This window comes from Oncorhynchus mykiss, chromosome 17 (assembly GCF_057628025.1).
Source record: "Oncorhynchus mykiss isolate SJ-2025 chromosome 17, ASM5762802v1, whole genome shotgun sequence".
Classification (NCBI taxonomy): Eukaryota; Metazoa; Chordata; class Actinopteri; order Salmoniformes; family Salmonidae; genus Oncorhynchus; species Oncorhynchus mykiss.
The window spans coordinates 29929416-29943132 of NC_143038.1; the positions used below are offsets into that span (position 1 = coordinate 29929416).

A 13717-nucleotide genomic window follows, 5' to 3' on the forward strand; every position below is an offset into this window, starting at 1 on the left:
AGTGAACAGTCGTGGCCAAAAGTTTTGAATGACACAAATATAAATTTTCACAAAGTCTGCTGCCTCAGTTTGTATGATGGCAATTTACATATACTCCAGAATGTTATGAAGAGTGATCAGATGAATTGCAATTCATTTCAAAGTCCCTCTTTGCCATGCAAATGAACTGAATCCCCCAAAAACATTTCCACTGCATTTCAGCCCTGCCACCTAATGGTACAGCTGACAACATGTCAGTGATTCTCTTTAACACAGGTGTGAGTGTTGACAAGGACAAGGCTGGAGATCACTCTGTCATGCTGATTTGAGTTCGAATAACAGACTGGAAGCTTCAAAGGAGGGTGGTGTTTGGAATCATTGTTCTTCCTCTGTCAACCATGGTTACCTGTAAGGAAACACGTGCCGTCATCGTTGCTTTGCACAAAAAGGGCTTCACAGGCAAGGATATTGTTGCCAGTAAGATTGCACCTAAATCAACCATTTATCGATCATCATGAACTTCAAGGAGAGCGGTTCAATTGTTGTGAAGAAGGCTTCAGGGCACACAAGAAAGTCCAGCAAGCGCCAGGACCGTCTCCTAAAGTTGATTCAGCTGAGGGATCGGGGCACCACCAGTACAGAGCTTGCTCAGGAATGGCAGCAGGCAGATGTGAGTGCATCTGCACGCACAGTGAGGCAAAGACTTTGGAAGATGGCCTGGTGTCATGAAGGGCAGCAAAGAAGCCACTTCTCTCCAGGAAAAACATCAGGGACAGACTGATATTCTGCAAAAGGTACAGGGATTGGACTGCTGAGGACTGGGGTAAGGTTATTTTCTCTGATGAATCCCCTTACCTTTTGTTTGCGGCATCCGGAAAAAAGCTTGTCCGGAGAAGGTGAGCGCTACCATCAGTCTTGTGTCATGCCGACAGTAAAGCATCTTGAAACCATTCATGTGTTGGGTTGCTTCTCAGCCAAGGGAGTGGGCTCACTCACAATTGTGTCAAAGAACACAGCCTTGTTAAAAGAATGGTACCAACACATCCTCAGAGAGCAACTTCTCGCAACCATCCAGGAACAGTTTGGTGACGAACAATGCCTTTTCCAGCATGATGGAGCACCTTGCCATAAGGCGAAATTGATAACTAAGTGGCTCGGGGAACAAAACATCAATATTTTGGGTCCATGGCCAGGAAACTCCCCAGACCATAATCCCATTGACAACTTGTGGTCAATCCTGAAGAACCCGGTGGACAAACAAAAACCCACAAATTCTGACAAACTCCAAGCATTGATTATACAAGAATGGGCTGCCATCAGTCAGGATGTGGCCCAGAAGTTAATTTACAGCATGCAAATATTGAGTCTTTGCATCAACTTCATGTAATTGTCAATAAAAGCATTTGACACTTATGAAATGCTTGTAATTATACTTCAGTATTCCATAGTAACACCTGGCAAAAATATCTAAAGACACTGAAGCAGCAAACTTTGGAAATTAATATTTGTGTCATTCTCAAAACTTTTGGCCACGACTGTAGACCTTATCGTGAAATGCTTGCTTACTTAACCAATGGTGCAGTTCAAGAAGAGTTAAGAAAATATTTACCAAATAAACTAAAGTAAAAACTTTTTGACTGCTCATGAATTTATTTTATTACTCTGCCATTTTTAAAGACCTGGAGTTATAACCAGTTTTAGGAGGGAATGTCATTCTTTTAATGGTCCCCCCCCCTCTTGCCCCGAGAACAAGCTGGTGACAATGCTACGGGTCAATTATTATCAGCACAAAATGTAATCACAGAGAGCAGCAGGCCCTACATCTCAAGAAATCAACAACCATCGGCAACACACTCACCTGCTTTCATTGTTTATGTGACATGGACATGCTACAGCACAGGGACTGTACTGTGGCTGAGGCACACAGGGAGCAAGGAGACACTGCCTGGGATCTGTCTGATGAGCTGGAAGCATTCATTTCAATCCTGCATGTCCGTGAAGCATTCGGTGGAAAGAGTGTGTACCTAAAATATGGAAGGCTTCTGGTCAGACATGTATGGGATACTTTTCTTTGGAGAAACCATGTCACGGGATGGCTTCAAGAGAGATCATGCGTTGCCTCAGTTTTGATGACATAGAACAGTTGAACAAAGAATTGATTGAACAGTTGAATGTTTTTGTTTTTAAATATAGCCTACAGCGACGACAACTAATAAATGCCATTTAAAAAAAATAAAAATGTAAGTATTCTGTTAACACCATGAGTACAACCAAATTATTATTTTAGCGATAGCATATGAAATGTATTAATTACACTGAGAATGTTGCAGTCAGAATGACTGCTCATTAGCTGGAAAGGGGGTCCCTCGAGGCCCAGCAGTTCTAGTGTTAAAGATGCGGCAACAATTTCAGAATGCAACTCAATAAACAAGTCTCAAATATTATGAAAAATGCCAATACATTTCAGCTGTTTGAAGAACATTGCTCTGCTATTAGTATTTTTACAATATGAATGTTCGGCTTAACGAGACAATTATTTTTGCACTGCGCTGCTTAGAGGGGAGCCACTATCGGGCAAGTGCTGTGTGCGACCTCCGGAGTTAGCGTTTGAGACGTCAGAAATACAGTAATCTCTGAAATTTCTAATTTAGGCATCTGTGTCCAAGAAAGCAAATTTTCTTTCTCTTTCGCCCTCTCTCTACGTCTGTCCCCCTCATTCTCTCTCAGGTTGTTGAACTCTCTGTTTTTGTCACTTTTTTCCCTACTGTCTTTCTCCCGCTCTCTTAAAATAGGAAAAGCACACATCTGAGGTTACTTGTTGCAGGTGCGTGGGAATTCTATGATGATAATTCAATAGAAAAAAAATAACTTGCGAACTGCGCTTGCCGGTGTCAATTATGTTTATTTAGCTTATGTATGCATTAGAGGTCGACCGATTTTAATCGGAATGGCCAATTTCTTTTAATTAGGGCCGATTTCAGGTTTTCATAACAATCGGAAATCTGTATTTTTGGACACCGATTTGGACTATTATTATTGTTCTTTTTTTTTTTTTACACCTTTATTTAACTAGGCAAGTCAGTTAAGAACACATTCTTATTTTCAATGACGGCCTAGGAACGGTGGGTCAACTGCCTTGTTCAGGGGCAGAACGACATATTTTTACCTTGTCAGCTCGGGGATTCAATCTTGCAACCTTACAGTTAACTAGTCCAACGCTCTAACCACCTGCCTCTCATTGCACTCCACAAGGAGCCTGCCTGTTACGCGAATGCAGTAGAAGCCAAGGTAAGTTGCTAGCTAGCATTAAACATATCTTTATAAAAAACAATCAATCAATCAATCATAATCACTAGTTAACTACACATGGTTGATATTAGTAGTTTATCTAGAGTGTCCTGCGTTGCATATAATCGATGCAGTGTGCATTCGCAAAAAAAGGATTGTCATTGCTCCATCGTGTACCTAACCATAAACATCAATACCTTTCTTAAAATCAATACACAAGTAAATATTTTTAAACCTGCATATTTAGTTAATATTGCCTGCTCACATTAATTTATTTTAACAAGGAGAATTGTGTCTCTTCTCTTGCAACAGAGTCAGGGTATATGCAGCAGTTTGGGCTGCCTGGCTCGTTGCGAACTGTGTGAAGACTTTCTTCCTAACAAAGACAGCCAACTTCGCCAAACGGGATGATTTAACAAAAGCGATTTTGCGAAAAAAGCACAATCGTTGCACTGAACCTAACCATAAACATCAATGCCCTTCTTAAAATCAATACACAGAAGTACATATTTTTAAACCTGCATATTTAGCTAAAAGAAATCCAGGTTAGCAGGCAATATTAACCAGGAGAAATTGTCACTTCTCTTGCGTTCATTGCTCGCAGTTAGGGTATATGCAACAGTTTGGGCCGCCTGGCTTGTTGCGAACTAATTTGCCAGAGTTTTACTTAATTGTGACACATTGAAGGTTGTGCAATGTAACAGCAATATTTAGACTTATGGATGCCACCCGTTAGATAAAATACGGAACGGTTCCGTATTTCACTGAAAGAATAAACGTCTTGTTTTCGAGATGATAGTTTCCGGATTCGACCATATTACCCAAGGCTTGTATTTCTGTGTATTATGTTATAATTAAGTCTATGATTTGATAGAGCAGTCTGGCTGAGCGATGGTAGGCAGCAGCAGGCTCGTACGCATTCATTCAAACAGCACTTTCGAGCATTTTGCCTGCAGCTCTTCGCAATGCTTCAAGCATTGCGCTGTTTATGACTTCAAGCCTATCAACTCCCGAGAATAGCCTGGTGTAACCGATGTGAAATGGCTAGCTAGTTAGCGGGGTGCGCGCTAATAGCATTTCAATCGGTGACGTCACTCGCTCTGAGACTTGCTCTGCAAGGGCCGCGGCTTTTGTGGAGCGATGGGTAACGATGCTTCGAGGGTGGCTGTTGTCAATGTGTTCCTGGTTCGAGCCCAGGTAGGGGCGAGGAGAGGGACGGAAGCTATACTGTTACACTGGCAATACTATAGTGCCTATAAGAACATCCAATAGTCAAAGGTATATGAAATACAAATGGTTTAGAGAGAGAGTCCTATAATTCCTATAATAACTACAACTTAAAACTTCTTACCTGGGAATGTTGAAGTCTCATGTTAAAAGGAACCACCAGCTTTCATATGTTCTCATGTTCTGAGCAAGGAACTTAAACGTTAGCTTTTTTACATGGCACATATTGCACTTTTACTTTCTTCTCCAACACTGTTTTTGCATTATTTAAACCAAATTGAAAATGTTTCATTATATATCTGAGGCTAAATTGATTTTGACGTATTATATTAAGTTAATAACAATACTTAACACTTATTTTGTCATTATTACAAATAAATAAAAATTGGCCTATTTAAAAAAATATTAATAATATATATATTTATTAATAATATATATATTTATTAATAATATATATAATAATAATATATATAATTGTTTTTTATTATCGGTATCGTTTTTTTTGGTCCTCCAATTATCGGTATCGACGTTGAAAAATCATAATCGGTCGACCTCTAGTATGCATGGCCTTTTTAGAGCTTTGCTCTCTTTCTCTCGCTCTTTATCTTCTGTCTCCCTCTCATTCTTTTTTAGTTTCTCTCGCTCTCTCTCTGAAGAACAGTTTCTTTGCCTCTTCTGTTTCAATCTCGCGTTCTATTAATGAAGCCTCTCTGTGTCTCTAGTGTGTTCTACAGTCGTCCTTCCTCCCCCAAGAGTGACTCTGAGCTGCTGGTGAAGCCTCAGGAGTCCTCAGGGCCTCAGATGCAGTGGAACTGGGGTGGCTTTCCAAAGGTAGGATATAACAGGGTAGTACAGGTGCCGTAACAGAGCGTACAGGTGTCATAAGTTGATGTAGAAAGTTTGTACTGAAGAAATTCATAACCACACTGCTTTGTTTTCCCTGCTCCCGCTAGATGTGTTTGGCGGAGAGGGGGATGGTGGAGGTGCAGCGCGTCTCCCCTGGCATCCACTGCTCGGACAGCTCCCACTTCCGCACCATCCAGTGGCAGGACTCCTTCGACATGGGCCAGGAGCCCGGTTTCAGCTGTGGCCGAGCGAACAGTAGTGTAACGGTGGTGGTCAGGCCCAAGCCCAGGACCGGACCAGCGGTCCCACACACAGAGACTTCCCCCATAGACCTGGAGAGAACCTCTATGAGAAGCTCCAGCCCATATCACCCCACTGCAGAGCCACTGACTTTAGCATCATTAGCGATGGCTAGCATAGACTCTTCCCAGGCTCCAGGGCATACAAAAACGCAGCCCCAAGTAGAGACCCTGCAGTTAGGGGAGGAGGGAGCCAAGGAGTCTGCATCCAACCTGGAGCTGAAAGAGGCAAGATCCTCCCTGGCTAACATAGTTAGCATTGCTAATGGAGGAAATACTGATAGCCTAGCTAGCGAAGGAAGCATAGGCGATGTTGAATGTGTAGCTAACACAGTTAGCCTAATTGAAAACGACTGCATAGACACACCCATCCCACCCAAAAAGGGTAGCAAAGCTGGCACAACCAGCACAGACAGGCTAGCTAGCAACAGGATAGATACTTTAGCAAACACTGCTAGCTTACCTGACGCTGCTAGCTTAGCCAATGCAGCAGGTCCCAACATTTTCACAGAGTCTCTCGATAGGATAAAACACCCAGACCAGCACAGTGCCTTACCAGAAACCAATGGACAGGGGTTTGCAGAAGGAGTCATCGTAAGTGAGAGCAACAGCGGGATCAAGCCCTGCACTGAGGGAGGGGAGGAGATGGAGATAAAATCTGTTATGCCAGACAGAGCCACAGAGGGCTCCCTGACCAATCAGGCTGCGGAGAGTATTGGAGTGACAGACATGGGAGCCACTGAGGCTCTGGGGGAGGAGCATTCTGGCTCAGCAGTCACAACGGGCAAAGCACAGCACCGAGACAAGAAGAAAGGTGAGAACTCTGGGAGAAACATATCTACCCATACTCAATTCCAAATGAACACCTAGTCTCACTCCCAAACCCTAGGCACTTATCCCTTAGATCTGCAGGGATTTGACGGGTATAATCATTATGTTAATAGATTCAAGAGGATTTGTGTTGTTTTTGACCTGACTTTGAATTGTGTGGTGGTTCTCTGTGCTCAGTCTCTGTGCTGCTGTGCTGTGTGAACACAGGTAAACGCAGTCAGCACCTAGGACCCTCCGACATCTACCTGGACGACCTGTCTAACCTTGACCCAGAGGTGGCAGCTCTCTACTTCCCGCCTAAAGGGTAAAGGGCTCCCTGCTCTGATTTCTTTCTTTCCCCCCTCGCTCAATGTAATCAGTGTTCATACATGATAAGTAGGAGCCCAGATTCCACTATAGATCTACTTAAAGTTAGAACGGACATTGCTCTTAATCCACAGTTTTTCATACCACTTTATAATTTTTTTTTTACATTAAGTTTTGGTGTCTCCCGTGGTTAAATATTAATGGAGGTCAACAGGCAATAGATTTCATAATATGCAGCCCAAAATATGTCACCTTTCCCCCACTCTGACCCAAGTTCCTAGTTGGCATGCCTTCCGCAATCCACACTTACTCAGTGTAAAGGACGACACACATCGATGAACTCTGTGTGGATAATGTAGAAGGATGCATTCCCTAAACTAATCATGAGAAATTGTATCTTATCTTAGGCTTGACTGTCCTCACAAGGCAGGTCACACTGCTAGGGACTCGGCATAAGATATCAGTGTTTTTCAAAGTTCTAAATATCAGAGTAAGAAATTGACGGACTCTATAAAAGCTCCAACCAATTTTATTCACCCCAAAGGGTTGAACAGACAAAGAACATATTCATACAAGCCCTGATATTTAACCCTTTCTCCTACACTGAGCCCCTCCTTACACATCTGAACAGCCAATACACCTCTGTTGCTATCCAGAAGATTAGTGATATATATTCTTCCTCACTTCATCTAACCTGACCGCTGCCCAAATTCCTCACTCCTCCCCAACTCAGGCGGTCATTGTGATTGGTACCAGACTGTTTCTCTTCTCCTCCCATAGGATCCCTGATGGCTAACAATAACATATGCTGACATAATGTAAACGTTATACATGACCCTTTCTCCCTTAGTGAAATAAGTATATTAAGTCAAGAAATCAGAACCTCTCAGTCTTATTGATCCCATTGTTAAATACCAATCGGATCTGTCACTCATTCTATTTACAGTCAATTCCTGGGACAGTTTTCATAAAGTTTCTCAGAGTAGGAGTGCTGATCTATGGTCCATTTGAACTTTTTGATCATAATGAACAAGATCACATGGAAAAACTTGTGTTATGGCTTTACATCCCCTGCTATAATGTGGATAATCAGGGATTCCCCAGGGTAGGTGTTTATTAGGCCCCTTGCTTTTTAAAAATTGTTACTAACGACATGCCACTGACTTTGAGTAAAGCCAGGGTGTCTATGTATGCGCATGACTCAACACTATACACAGCGACTGAAATGACTGCAACACTCAACAAAGAGCTGCAGTTAGTTTCAGAGTGGGTGGCAAGCAATAAGTTAGCCCTAAATATTTCTAAAACTAAAAGCATTGTATTTGGAAAAAACACTCACTAAACCCTAAACCTCAACTAAATCTTGTAATAAATTATGTGGAAATTGAGCAAGTTGAGATGACTAAACTTCTTGGAGTAACCCTAGATTGTTAACCGTCATGGTCAAAACATACTGATGCAGTAGTAACTAAGATGGGGAGAAGTCTGTCTATAATAAAGTGATGCTCTGCCTTCTTAACAACACTATCAACAAGGCAGGTCCTACAAGCCCTAGTTTTGTTGCACCTTGTCTACTGTTAAGTCGTGTGGTCAGGTGCCACAAAAACAGGATTTTGGCTCAGAGCAGGGCAGCACGGTTGGCCCTTGGATGTACACAGAAAGCTAATATTAATAATATACATGTCAATCTCTCCTGGCTGAAAGTGTAGGAGAGATTGACTTCATCACTGCTTGTATTTATGGGAGGTGTTGAATGCACCGAGCTTGTCTGTCTAAACTACTGGCACACAGCTCGGACACCGACGCATACCCCACAAGACATGCCACAAGAGGTCTCTTCACAGTCCCCAAGTCCAGAACAGACTATTGGGGGCACACAGTACTACATGGAACTCTATTCCACATTAAGTAACTGACACAATCAGTCAAATTAGATTTTAAAAAGACCTTATGGAACAGCAGGGACTGTGAAGCAAGAAACATTGGCACACACACGATAACATACGCACTATACATACACTTATTTAGTACTGTAGATATGTGGTAGGGGCCTGAGGGCACACAGTGTGTTGTGAAACCTGTGAATGTATTGTAATGTTATAAAAATTGTATAAACTGCCTTCATTTAGCTGGACCCCAGATAGAATGGGGATCCATAATAAATACATGAACTAGGGGGACCCCGATCCTTGATCAACACTCCTACTCTGAGAAGCTTTAAGAAAACGGCCCATGATAAATGCAACAGCTTGGAACTAGTATTTTCACCCATTGTAATTATGAAATGGTAGCGTTAGATTCTGAATTATTATTTGGAAGCAGGTTTTGGGGTCACTTCCATTTTTAACTCTGGCAAAGTAAACTCAAAGGCATAGAGGTAGACCATTTTCCCTCTACTCTCCATTTAGTGAGACAGAAGGGAGCTCGCGGCAGGGTGCTGAGCAAGGGTCTGGGTCTGGTAACCAGTCTCCCCAGTCGGTGGGCAGCGGGGCCATGGACAGCGGAACAGAGTACCTGTCAGACTCCACCTCCGACCACATGGATGTCAGCATGTCCCTCTGCGGCCGCACCGGCCACACCAGCCACATCAACAAAGGTGTGTGTGTGTGTGACAGAGTGTGAGAGAGAGGGAGTTATTGGAAGTACTGTATGTATATTTTCCTTCCATGAGACAGCTGTGCATGTCTCATGGAAGGGCACATTTCCTTCACTCTTTGCTGCTCCTAATGATGGTATTTCTGAAGCTTGTGAGTAAACAATGAAGACAGTATTTATTTAATCTAAAAATGACTAAGTATGGGATAATCAATAAGGGGCTATGTGTCCTGTGGAAAATAATGCATGACATGAAAGTGTGTGCCACGAAGCACTATCAGAATTGCATTTTCCACAGAAGGCATTGGGCCCTGAATTGATTATCCCACCTATTGCACAGCTATAATTTAGCACATTTGCTGCTAGAAATTTGTTAATTTGCCGGCAGAAATGTGTTCAACATCCACTGAAGTAGCGAGCAGGTTTACTAGATAGCTACAATAGTTGCCTTTGTAACCAAACAGACTTGCTAGCTTATCTCACCAAAACGTCAGTCCTGCTAGCTTGCTACTATGAAAATTTAATTCAACAATGCCAATAATATATTCATTTTGACTTTTGCTTTCAAAAGAATGAACTTCATAGCGATTGAATATTGCCATGCATTATTTAAGCAATAAGGCCTGAGAACCCGGGGCCTAAGAACAGCCCTTAGCCGGGAGGTATCACACGATAATCCCCGAGTTTGAGGGCCTTATTGCTTAAATTATTACAACATATTTTCATTAAAAACATTTTAACGAGTAGATTCATTTTTACATTCTGAAGTTGCTACCCAAGCGGCCTGACTGTTACTTATTTTCTGTTGTTTTGACAGTTGTTCATTCTATTCATTCGACGTTGCTATGCTAAACAAATCATTGGCATGCAGCTAGCTAGCAGAGGTTCAATGATGATGAGCTACAAGTACTTCAATAAATGATTTAATAAATATCGAAAAGGCCTACATAGGCATCAACTATTACAGTTGGCGAGTCCGAGCTAACCAAGCCAGTTGATGTTAATAGTGATGTTTACATTGATGGCAAACGAGTGGTAGAGCTGTCCATGGTTCGACGTTGCTATTTTTAAACATATCATTGGCATATCAAGTTTGATTTGTCACAAACACATGGTTAGCAGATGTTAATGCGAGTGTAGCAAAATGCTTGTAGCTAGTTAACTTAGAGCCAGGCAGGTAGGTCTGTTTCAAACCAAATAGTAGCATGGGAAAATGTATGTGTAGATGCTTTTTCCCCAAGGGCGATAAAGTTTCTGAATTTTCCTTCTTGGGCTGTGGAATTATGACATTAACACGTCATGGTATTTTGTGGAAGTTGTCCCACGACTCCTGCATATCAACCAATCAGCATCCAGGATTTAAACAATCTGGTTTGTAATGGGAAATAATGCACACTCTCTAGAATGCCCTTCAAGACAAAAATATGAGTATTCATCAATGCCATTGTAGTCATGGGTTGCACCTCTGTCACTCAGTCGTGTCATTGCCATTGTTATCAAGGTTCTACAGACCCTCCAGCCACATTTGATATCAAAAAGTAGAATGAGGGCTAATGACTTTGAATGGGAGCTATGACTGTTTCGCCTAAATTACACTAATGGTTTGGAAATACAATGACATTGCTAAAGTAGGCAAATATTTTGTAGGAAACAGCTTTGCCATCATGTCATCAAGTTTACTTTAGACTGTTGGCAATGTTGTCATTAGCCATCAAAGCTTGTCAAAAAAAAGCTACAAATGCTAACTTTAGCTAGCTAAAGTCTGGTCTCCATCTAACCAAATGTTATACTGCAACTAAATTCTATCTGGGGACAGTGATGCCACAAGGTTTTGCTAGTAATAATTGACCTTTTAGATATGGCATCAGGTTTTCAAGCGATAGTAATGCACTTTAGACCAGATCTTTATCAGCACCTATTGAAAGATGTATTGAATAGAATGTTCAGTTGGCCTTCAGTTCTGAAACAAACGTTCAAAACAATGTTACGAAATGTACAGCCCATGAATAATGTGGTAACCTATGTTATTTTCTTATTTTTACGCATTTGTATTGATGAGACATTCTCTCTCTATTGCCATTTCCCTTTGTTCCAGATAAGTTTATGGAGCAAGTTGTGAACTACCAAGATTTGGTGAGCAACCCTGGACTTATCGAAGATCCAAATCTGGTTATCTGCATCAACTCAAAGTAAGTTCCATATATGGTAATGATATACAATACATCTGATCTTGTGGTTCTGCTGTGGTACTGTATGATTTGTATAGGTCTCTGTCAGTTGACTAATTAGGTGTTTTTGGTGCTCTTTTAGGTACTATAACTGGGCAGTAGCTGCCCCTATGGTCCTGTCAATGCAAGTCTTTCAAAAGAATCTACCAAAGGTATATCACCGATCTCTCACCAGTCTATACCTACTCCTTTGTAATACTTTTGAATGTATGAGTTAGAGGTCGACCGATTAAACGGAAGGCCCTTCATAGCAATCGGTAGCTTATTTTATGAAAAAACAATCAATCTTAACATGGTTGACGATATTACTAGTTTAACTAGCTTGTCCTGTGTTGCATATAATCAATGCAGTGCCTGAAATTGTGTCACTTTTGCTTGCGTTCAGTGTAAGCAGAGTCAGAGTATACAGTGCCTTGCGAAAGTATTCGGCCCCCTTGAACTTTGCGACCTTTTGCCACATTTCAGGCTTCAAACATAAAGATATAAAAGTGTATTTTTTTTGTGACGAATCAACAACAAGTGGGACACAATCATGAAGTTGAACGACATTTATGGGATATTTCAAACTTTTTTAACAAATCAAAAACTGAAAAATTGGGCGTGCAAAATTATTCAGCCCCCTTAAGTTAATACTTTGTAGTGCCACCTTTTGCTGCGATTACAGCTGTAAGTCGCTTGGGGTATGTCTCTATCAGTTTTGCACATCGAGAGACTGACATTTTTTCCCATTCCTCCTTGCAAAACAGCTCGAGCTCAGTGAGGTTGGATGGAGAGCATTTGTGAACAGCAGTTTTCAGTTCTTTCCACAGATTCTCGATTGGATTCAGGTCTGGACTTTGACTTGGCCATTAACACCTGGATATGTTTATTTTTGAACCATTCCATTGTAGATTTTGCTTTATGTTTTGGATCATTATCTTGTTGGAAGACAAATCTCCGTCCCAGTCTCAGGTCTTTTGCAGACACCATCAGGTGGCAAACTTTAAACAACACTTTTTATGGATATCTTTAAGAAATGGCTTTCTTCTTGCCACTCTTCCATAAAGGCCAGATTTGTGCAATATACGACTGATTGTTGTCCTATGGACAGAGTCTCCCACCTCAGCTGTAGATCTCTGCAGTTCATCCAGAGTGATCATGGGCCTCTTGGCTGCATCTCTGATCAGTCTTCTCCTTGTATGAGCTGAAAGTTTAGAGGGATGGCCAGGTCTTGGTAGATTTGCAGTGGTCTGATACTCCTTCCATTTCAATATTATCGCTTGCACAGTGCTCCTTGGGATGTTTAAAGCTTGGGAAATCTTTTTGTATCCAAATCCGGCTTTAAACTTCTTCACAACAGTATCTCGGACCTGCCTGGTGCGTTCCTTGTTCTTCATGATGCTCTCTGCGCTTTTAACGGACCTCTGAGACTATCACAGTGCAGGTGCATTTATACGGAGACTTACACACACAGGTGGATTGTATTTATCATCATTAGTCATTTATGTCAACATTGGATCATCCAGAGATCCTCACTGAACTTCTGGAGAGAGTTTGCTGCACTGAAAGTAAAGGGGCTGAATAATTTTGCACGCCCAATTTTTCAGTTTTTGATTTGTTAAAGTTTGAAATATCCAATAAATGTCGTTCCACTTCATGATTGTGTCCCACTTGTTGTTGATTCTTCACAAAAAAATACAGTTTTATATCTTTATGTTTGAAGCCTGAAATGTGGCAAAAGGTCGCAAAGTTCAAGGGGGCCGAATACTTTCGCAAGGCACTGTATGCAGCAGTTTGGGTCGCCTGACTCGTTGCAAACTGTGTGAAGACCATTTCTTCCTAACAAAGACTGTAATTAATTTGTCAGAATTTTACATAATTATGACATAACATGGAAGGTTCCGTATTTCACTGAAAGTATAAACGTTTTGTTTTCGAAATGATAGTTTACGGATTTGACCATATTAATGACCTGAGGCTCGTAGTTCTGTGTTTGTTATATTGTAAGAAAGTCTATGATTTGATAGAGCAGTCTGACTGAGCGGTGGTAGGCAGCAGCAGGCTCGTAAGCATTCTTTCAAACCACACTTTCCTCTGTTTGCCCGCAGCTTTTCACAATGCTTGAAGCACAGCGCTGTT

The 13717-nt window shown here is 41.5% G+C and overlaps 1 protein-coding gene and 1 long non-coding RNA gene across 4 annotated transcripts in view; one reads left to right on the forward strand and one right to left on the reverse strand.

Annotated features, from left to right (window-relative positions):
- Nucleotides 1-13717, reverse strand: part of LOC149975898 (uncharacterized) — a 330618-nt gene that overhangs the window by 197519 nt on the left and 119382 nt on the right. The gene's annotated exons all lie outside the window — the stretch shown is intronic.
- Nucleotides 1-13717, forward strand: part of LOC110493972 (phosphatidate phosphatase LPIN2) — a 44014-nt gene that overhangs the window by 18485 nt on the left and 11812 nt on the right. For all 3 annotated transcript variants that reach the window (XM_021568607.3, XM_021568608.3, XM_036949986.2), the window contains exons 6-11: nucleotides 5217-5325; nucleotides 5448-6453; nucleotides 6678-6774; nucleotides 9185-9372; nucleotides 11467-11560; nucleotides 11682-11751. In XM_021568607.3, the coding sequence (XP_021424282.1) occupies nucleotides 5217-5325; nucleotides 5448-6453; nucleotides 6678-6774; nucleotides 9185-9372; nucleotides 11467-11560; nucleotides 11682-11751 (1564 nt within the window). The remainder of the gene's footprint in view (nucleotides 1-5216; nucleotides 5326-5447; nucleotides 6454-6677; nucleotides 6775-9184; nucleotides 9373-11466; nucleotides 11561-11681; nucleotides 11752-13717) is intronic.